At 43.8% G+C, this 9,308-nt stretch overlaps 1 protein-coding gene across 1 annotated transcript; it reads right to left on the minus strand.

Annotated features, from left to right (window-relative positions):
- Positions 1-405: 405 nt before the first annotated feature.
- LOC124192158 (protein embryonic gonad-like) lies at positions 406-8,551 on the minus strand. The gene is made up of 3 exons (XM_046585340.1): positions 7,998-8,551; positions 4,016-4,093; positions 406-2,552 (listed from the first exon to the last, which is right to left on the minus strand). Exons 2-3 carry the CDS (start codon positions 4,091-4,093, stop codon positions 1,467-1,469), a joined length of 1,164 nt encoding a protein of 387 aa, XP_046441296.1. The 5' UTR covers positions 7,998-8,551; the 3' UTR covers positions 406-1,466.
- Between the last annotated feature and the right edge of the window lie 757 nt (positions 8,552-9,308).

Below are 9,308 nucleotides of genomic sequence, written 5' to 3' on the forward strand. Positions count from 1 at the left end.
TTTTTTTCTTCTAGAGGGAGACATATCCCTTTTTAGAAAGAGAGGGAAAAAATTAAATTAAGACACTACTATATAACAATTAGGTTCTATTGATTTAGAATAGTTTTTTTTTTGTTTCGGTAAATTTCTCTTTTATTGTTCCTTGTACTCGTGCGATTTGATTTCTTTTCTTTTTTTTTTTCTTTTTTTAAAGTTTGAAATGGAACAGACAAACAAACACACACAAATAAGAAAAGGAAGAACAAATCTCTTGTGGGGTCGCTATTAATTTTTCGAGGGAAACAATAGATTTTTTCTTGGGTGGGGATGGGATTATAATAATGTGGAAATATTTATACAGAAAAGGTGGACAGATAGTGATCTTCACAAACACAAAATGGTTTTTTAATATTTTTTAATAGTTGTTTTTTGTTTTTTTGCTTTTTTTATTAAAATTTTGTTCGGGAAAAAAAATTTGTTGTTATCTTTGAAAATTTATCGTCTCACTCTGCGAACGCGCCCGCTGCTGCACACATAAGTGAGTGTGTGTGCTGTGTGTGCGGGGCGTGGGCGTTCGGGGTTTGCCTCTCAGCCATTTGGGGAGTTTTTCTGGCGTGTGTGTACCGGTGTAGATAATATTATTATTATTATTATGATTATGATTTAGGATTTTCACTTTTTTTCTTTTTTTTTTTTTGATTCGATATGTACAATAGGAAGGAAGGGAGTAAAATAATTACTCGAAACAAAAACAAAAATAATAATAATAATGTAGTGGAAATTGATCTCTGACCTGCAGCTCGTATGTCGATCATAGCGAAAAACGAACGAAACAAAAAATAAGAAACCAATTGGCGGGAAGACTCGTGATTTCAAATGTTGTCTGAGGAACAAGCGGGCGGGTGTATAGACCTCGAATCGCATTCGTGAGAAAAAGGAGGGGGTGGGGGCAAGAACTGATGGAACAACAAAAGTGGTCACCGATTGAAACACACACGGAACAGGGTCGGAATAGGTGAAAAAAAAAACAATAATAACGGAAGAAAGAAAGAAAGAGAAAGAAAAACAAAAGAAAAAGAGCGTTGATGTTGGCAGAAGCGAAACGAATGGCTGAACTTTCGATGCAAATGTCTATAGCGCCGCGGCCTATTGTGATGCAAATTCTTCTCCATCGTCGCCCCCAATACACGGGGGCCGTTACCGAACATCAGGTGCTTCTTCTTCTTCTTTTCTCGGGAGAAAAAAAGAAACGGAGGCGCTGCCGGTAAAAGAAAAAAGAAACAACCGTTCCGACTTAAAATGACGTCCATTCCGATGCTGCACCGGTTCATCCCCTCTCCAACCGCCCGTCCATTTCTTCCTGTTTGGCACTTTCTGGCTTCGTGAAATTTGTCTTCTTCTTCTTCTTTTTCTTCTTTCCATTGAATTGTACAACACAAATTGACAAGTGCAGAGGCCTATGAAGACGGACCACCTTCTTTTCGGGCTCATCCTTTGGTGGTGAGATCCAGCGGGGCTCCTCCCGTTTCACTCGTCATCAAATGGTGATGGTCCTCGTCGTCGTCCAATTCCGTCAGGATCTCCGCCCGGATGTGGCACATGGATTGCTGGTGGCCGAACGGCGACGACGACGACGAAGAGGACGAAGCCTTGCAGGACAAATCGATGGGACCGTCTTGTTCCGGAACGTCAGAATCCACCGGACTGGGGACGGCGGAGGCCGGACTTCTCGACCTCCGCATGTCGCTAGTCGGCGGTGTCCGGTGGTACGGATGCAGGGCGGCCTGGTGATGGCGGGCTATTAGCGGGTAAAGGAGATGACTACTCGGGTGAACCAGAGATCGATGTCCGCTAGCCGATCCGCCGCTGGATTCGCCCGGCAGTTTGGGGCTACTCGTCCGGACGGGATCGACAAGCGGCGATGACGCAGTCGAGTGATGGAGATGACCGAAAGGCATTCCGGCGATGGCCAAGAGTCCCCCTCCTCCTCCTCTGATGGGCGACGTGGAACTGGAACTCTTCCGCATGTGGTTGTGGTAGTGGTGGTGGAAGATGTTGAACGACTCGGACGGACTTCCAGTCAAGAGCATCCGCAGGTTTTCCTTGGATGCGGCGCAGTCGTCGTTGTCGTCCATGGGCGAATCACTGCGCCCGGATGCCACCGACGAGGAGGAGGACATGTTGTTGTTGTTGTTGTTGTTGTGACCTGATTTCTCCTTGTCGCCGGCCGTGTCGGAATTGCTGCATCCGTCGGGGCTTCTGCTACTGGTGGCCAGGGCGTGATGATGTTTGAACATGGAGAGGTCCGAATGGTTGCCGCTACCGCCGCCGCCCAGTCCGGAGCTGCCCAGCGGCGCCTCCAGTCCCGTCTGCTCCTGGAGGAGGCAATGGATTTTGAACCAGTTGGAGCGGCGGCCGTAACGGGAGCCGCTTTTGGACATGCCCACCAGGAGGCATTTGCGCAATCGGCAGGCCTTGCAAGTCGTCCGGTTCTTCTTGTTGATGACGCACTGGCCGCCGTTCTTGCAGTCGCCGATGGCCGACACATTGCTGTACGTCCGGCCAAAAAACGACTGGAAAAAATAAAATAAAATTCGAAAATAAATCAATTGTTTTAATTGACGAGTTTTATGCAGATAAAAGAAAAGTCTGGCCGTTAGTCTTATATTTAGGACGCCGCGCATTGCCACAGAGGAAACGGATCGACAATCCGGCAAACAGGATTTGATCGTTTATTTGATCGACTAGACTTTAGAGCTTGAAACAGATTTGTGCCGGAAATGACTCTGAGGTTTATTGAAGTTCTTTTTCTTTTCTCTTATGTCGTTGCCAGTTTAGAAAACTCTCTCTTCTTCTTCTTCTATGTCAGACGGGCGGCCGGGAGAGCTAGGCGTCCCTCGCTCTCCCATGTTGACTGAGGTGGAATGTGTTCGGGTAATTACGTCGTTTGATATAGTGACGATTGCAACAAGAGAGACGGACGGACGGGGCTCCCGGGGCTTTTTGGAGAAAAAAAAAAGAGAGACACATCCTATTCGCAATTTCGGTCGACAAAAAAAGTCCAAAGCTTTACCATATAATATAATAAAAGAACACCGAGTCTTATAAATATCCAACAAGGAGATTGCGTCACTGCTGACGTATTTCAGCGATGCGTCAAAGATTAAAGTGGAAGGGCGATTAAAGTCTGCGATGAAATTGAGATCAGCGCAGCAGAGAAATATCTTGATGGCACCGACTGTTGTTTCGCTTATTTTTTCTTTGGTGGTAGTGGTGAGGGGGTTCACAAAAAAAATAAAATGTACTGTTAGTCGTCCACTGCCAAAAATATATATAGTATAATCTGGAAAAAGAAAAGAAAAACGGTTCTAATATCTTCCAGTCGACAGATTGCGTCGAGTCTATATAGTTTTTTTTCTTTTTTAATACACAGTACTATGGGAGAAGTGTATTTATTGTGTAAAGAGAAAAAGGGACCTGAATTATATCATCCGACTGTGTGTGTATGTGTGTGTGTAAAGGCTGTACAGTAAATAGGAGATTAAAAGAAAAGAAACGGGATTGAAAAGTCGGGCCAATTTTCACGACCGACAACATCTGACAGCTCCCGCCGAACGTCTTTGCGGACTTTATACGTTCGGCACCAAAAAACTCGAAAAGATTATATGATTCCTCCGACACTTTTTTTTTTATATTGCCGTTTTTTTTAAAAATACCACGCGAGGACAGAACGCGAGTCTTTCATAATAAAATAGAATAAAGGCGGACCCCATGACGGAAGTCTTTCGGGTGGGATTGGTTTCGTTTTGTCGCCCGCGTTTTCTCTTGGAAAAATATTAAAAATGAATGGGGACTCTGAATGCATGCTGGCTGTCGATAGAGACTCTCTGATGATAGGAATGCCATCTCGGAATATTAAGTAACTTTCTATATCGAAATTTGGAGAGACCTCGAAATGATTTCGACTCGAGCGAAAGATATGACACACAATTATTGGTAGCATTTAAAAAATAAAATAAAGAAAACGTGAACTTACTTTGCATCCCTCGCAGGTAAAAGCGCCAAAGTGGAAGCCGGCAGCCGGTTCGCCGCACACCTTACACTTTTGATTCATCTGTTTGAACAAAAACAAATTAGATGTAGAGACCAGCAAAGAATGAAATGAAATGAAGGCTCTTATTAAACGATTCATTCTTATCAACATGTGTAAATCACTGTACAAAACGACGACGCGCGTCTCTCGAATGTGTTTTTTTTTTCTTTTTTCAGATTTCATATGTGGTCCATTTCGTTTCATGGTAAATGGGATGGATTTTTTCGTGTGGGTTTTAAATTCTGCTTCAAGGCTTTTCGAGATTTCTTCTGCGTCTTGCTTTTAAACTGTGTGGACGACGCGAGGAAAGCGTTCCAGATCTATCCCCTACATTATTCCGTAATGGCCTTAGATATACATACACATACTACTATATAGTGATGGGGCAAATGCGCTGGAACACGGCGTCACTTTCTCTTTGAGAGCAAAACTTTTTTCTTTTCTTTTTCTTTCGGCGAAATAAAAAGTTGCGCGAGCCGTTCAAAAGTCTTCCATTGAAACTATTTGCTACCCTCGCCGGAGAGAATTGAGGGACGAAGAAAATAATGGTAATAATAATACTACTACGACTACTAATAATAATAATATATAACACTGGGCGACTTTGATGACCGAACTGGTCTTGCTGTGTATTATAGAGAGCAGCCGGAGCGGGGGGTTCTAGACATTTTCCCCTATATATATTATTGCCGCAAGAAATATCTGCAGGAGCCAATGCGACGGACATGGCGCTTATATTTGGGTTTATTGCTTTTTCGCTTGCATATATTCTCAGTTTGGGGGCTCCGGTATTGCACGCCCCGCTTCTTTTTCTTTCTTCCTCGCAATAAAATTTTTTAAAAAAGAAAAAAAAAACTTCTTTCTCCAATATAACAAAGAAGCGATAGACTGTCGGTTCGTCTTTTGTTCCTCGGCGCGTTATATATAAATATTCACTTGTTTCTTTTTGAAAAAAAAAAAATCATTTTTGTTAAAAAGATGCGAGGACGAGAGAGGGCGAGAGATGAGCGCAACCATAACCGGTTCTCCAGGTTTGGAAATGGAAGTTCGTTTTGGTGGGTCAGGTTGGAGGGGGTTAAAATATTTCCGTGTGTGCTGCCGTAGTGTGTGATTTATCGCGGCAAACCCATTCCGCGGTGGCTGCGTGGAGAAATGGCTTTTTATATTTTTCTCCGCGTTGTTAATAATATTTTTTTTTCCGGCGGCCCAGTGGGCCGGCTGCTGTGTAGAGCAGACAGGCGGACAGACAGAAAACAGCGTAACGATGTACACAAAGCAGCCAGCCAGCATTTGTAGTGTAGTATAACGATCGCGGAAAAAAGCGAACGGATTGAAAGCAATGAAACGGCGTTAAGTGTCAAGTCAAAAGTCTTTTGTCTTGTTTCATTTGCTTTTTTTAAATAGTTGATGCGCCAAACCTTCTCTCCTCTTTTCCTTTATAGATTCTTTTCTTTCTTTTCTTTCTTTTTTTTTCTTTTTGCTGGCCCTTTTGTATTTTATTTTGTTTAATGGGTGCGGACCGCGCGCAGAGTTGGAAATAGATTCAATCAACGCCGCAGCCATATAGAGCCGAACTGTGTTGATTGGATTCGCTTCTTAAGGTGGGAAACAAGGTGGGAACAGATATTCAGGAGGAGAGAAAGAAAAGAAATATAATAAAACAGATATATTTTTTCGGGGCCGCGATGACGACGGAAGATTGCCCAACTTTCCATCTCTTCTTTTTTAGTATTCGCATATAGACACACGCAGGACAATGGCAGCAGCAGCCTATAGCTCCCACCTGGGAAAAAAGGTGCTATATCTACACTCTCCATAGAGGCTCTCTCTCTCTCACTCTTCTATTTCCCAAAAGCGATTGTATAGGCGCATATAACAGACAGCGACAAACACACACGTCAGATCGGCAGCAGCAGCAATAGCAAAGAGAATATAAGTAAGAAAAAGGTGGATGGAAGAGAAGAGGAAACACGGTCTAGCGCTTTAGTAGGTTTTTTCCTCGCAGCGTGGAAGAGAGTAAATAGTTATAGGTTCTCGGTTCTCCGCCGAGAGGGGATATATACGCGGCTGCCATATCTTACACTCACTCGAACGCAATGGAAAAAAATAAAAAAATAAAAAGAGAAGAGAGAGGCACCGGAGAGTTCCGCTCTAGATCGCCGTGTAATCGTAGCAACAGCGCAGCAGCAAAGGACCGTCAAAGGTATTTTGTCGTTCCTATTCGCCGCTTCCCCCCTCTATTCTCTCTCTCGGCTGTGTGTAGCGTGTCTGTGTGTGTGTGTGCCACTACTACAACTAATAGATATTCCACTTCCGTTAACGAGGCACCACACCAGAGCGTTAACAAGGCAGAGAGAATAGACAGCAAGCGTCGTGGATGTATTTAAATCGCGCGGGCTGATGGGAATATGAGAAAGAAAGAAAAGAAAAAGGGAAAAAAGAGAGTCGTCGTAGTTAAGAAGAGTGAAAGTGCATGCAAGAGTCTCTTCTTCCATTCGTCTCTTTTTTCTTTTTTTTTCTGTTGGAGACACGGATGGATGGATGAACTGCCTTCATTCCTTCCATCCGCTCTTGCCTCATCTATCTATATAGACGTCTATTACTTCTACTTAGACACATCGGCGTAATAAACTTTCCCTAGATGCATCGAAATAATCTGCCCAGCACCCCGCAATTGGCTGTAGAGCTGAGATATATTGCGCTCATCCGACTGAATAATGGCAGAACCGCGGAATAAATAAATCCGGTAGGAACTCGAGTCGATAATAATACGGAATGGGAAATCCCAATGGTTAAATAGGGGCAGACCGGGGCAGACGGGGATCGACACAAAAGCGAATAGCGAGCGACAATAGAGCGGTTACACTCTGACCTCATCCTATAGAGCTGTTTAGAGCCCATGTCCTATGTGTACTGCTCAACACGGGTGATTTAGAGACTAATACGCGGATATTCACCGCACCATGTAGACCATTCCACCGCACTGACGTCAAATAGGAATAAGCCTCAAAATGATGGGCAAACTTATGAGGCTCATATTGTATTGGTGCTGCAGGTCAACGAGCTACACGTCCTCTTCTTCTTCTTTCTCAACGCCAACCAACTCCGTATATGTTTTTTCCTTTCCTCGTTTTCACACGCGGCGGATAGAGGTGCGCAATTATATTTCTAATGCATTGCTCATCGAATCTTTTCCCACGAGACAAAAAGGGGCTAATAAAGTCATGAATGAACTGTTGCGCCATTATTTTATCGTCCGTATATAAATATTCCAGATAACAGATGTACTGTGTTGTATATACCAAAAGGTGATATTTTGTGCGAAATATGAAAAGGGAAACATCGTTAAAATAAGAGACTGTATACAGTCTAAAAACAGAATCGCTCCGATGCATTTGATAATGAAATGCGATCACAGCTATATCGAACCCCCCAAAAGATAATAAATAGACATTTTGCGGTTTTCCGTTTTCGCCTGCCATTTTTATTTTTGTAGTCAATCCGGCAGCTTTTAATTCCCTATAAAAGATTCACTATAGCTACTTCCTTATTTTCACTCCTGATTATGTATTTTTCGTTCTCTTTCCCCTCGCACGACAGATACCTATACAACGTCCTGTAGAGGAGAGTGTGCGTGGGTTTTATTTAATTTTCCAGGGATGACACGATAGGCTTCATTGTCGATTCAGACGAGCACTTTACTCTTATTGCCTTGTCGGACTTGATCTCTTGTGTTGTCTACTCAACAAAACGCGCACCCGGTTAGAATACCAATTCCGCTGGTCAGCACAAATGACATGGTCGTCCCATTTCGATCCGTTACGTAAAAAACGCACAAAAAATCTCCAACGTCACAGACAGATTGAGTGTGGATTTATAGACGAAAAAAACCAACATGAATTTTGATGAAATCAATTTTGCTTACCGTGCGTGTTGTGGAGCAGTGGGCGGCGGGAGGACACACGTCGGTGCGATCGAGTCCCTCTCGATCAGAGTTTTTAGTTGCACACGTTTCTCTCTCGCGACGGGAGTTAATTGAAGCAGTAGGTGACCGACAGGGTCATCGGATCCGAAAGCCAACGCAACTGACAACTCGTTTTCAAAAGAGTCGGCACTTTCTGTATGTACGTCGTCGTTTCCAAAAAATGTTATTTCGACTCCGAGTCCTTGGAGATTTGGCAGCCGACACTATCACTGCAGAGGTTCTCCCGCGAAACAGTAAACTTTTGGCCAACGTTTTTTTCTTTTTTTCGATTGCAATCGCACGGCAATAAACCCGGACAAATGATTCAAAAGAGCGTCAAACTGAGCGCGATCAAACGCCAAGGTCTCTGTTATTTTTTCTGTTATTTTGAAATGGTGTGTGCGGGTCGGTTGACGGAGGAGCGATGAAGAGGGGCATCCGCTTAGCACCGAACCTGAGAGCAGAATGTGGGAAAGCAGAGCATCCGCACCTCACCAGAGGGGCTCTCACTCGCTAGCTCATTCGCTCGTGTGTGTCTTTCCTTTACCTGTGAGACTCGTCTTCGTCCCTCCTCCTCCTACCCCCCTCCTCCTCCCCATACCAAGAAGAAGGTGCTTTACCTGTACCACCCCACGTCCCTCCTCCTTCATTCCTCCCCAACTTGTGTGTGTGTGTGGGTTACCTGTAAGAAGAAGAAGAAGAACGACAGTCACGGATTGCGGATTTTAAAAATGGAAGAGAAAAAAAAATAGATATATCCCCCCCCCCCCTTAACATAACATTTGTGAAAACAGGTATTCGCTAGCCGGATCAATCATGTCCGACACGTTTCGTCATTCTTTCGCTCATTCTAAATTCCCTATTCTTTCTTTCTTTTCTTCTTTGGTTTATTTTATTTTTTATAGATGAGAAATGACATCTCGGAAAATCGATTTCGTGAATATGCCAGACGACTTTGACTCGATTTTATTATATAGCGGGTCTGTCATATTCGAGAGAAATGCCAATAGGAGATAGACGTTCTTCTTCCATTTCGCGTGGTGGTCGCCCCTCTCTCTCTCTCACCTTTGGCTGAATAACCGTTTGAGAGTAACACATTTCTTCTTCTTTTTTAGTGGTGGACCCAAACTGTTCCGACATTATTACATTATTATTACGCTATTATTGCCCACCTTGTGAATCAAAGAAAACCCTGGGCGCGAGCGCCTTCATTCCCGCCTTTATCCTATCGGCGAAGTTGTAGAGAATGGCAGACGGACGGATAAAACGAGA

This window comes from Daphnia pulex, chromosome 4 (genome assembly GCF_021134715.1).
Source record: "Daphnia pulex isolate KAP4 chromosome 4, ASM2113471v1".
NCBI classification, from domain to species: domain Eukaryota; kingdom Metazoa; phylum Arthropoda; class Branchiopoda; order Diplostraca; family Daphniidae; genus Daphnia; species Daphnia pulex.

Bases quoted from the DNA above. Each gene is read 5' to 3' on its own strand.
- LOC124192158 (XM_046585340.1), bottom strand. From the start codon at position 4,093: ATGAATCAAAAGTGTAAGGTGTGCGGCGAACCGGCTGCCGGCTTCCAC. The intron at 2,553-4,015 runs GTAAGTTCACGT...TATTTTTTCCAG, and splicing joins TTACCTGCGAGGGATGCAAA to TCGTTTTTTGGCCGGACGTA.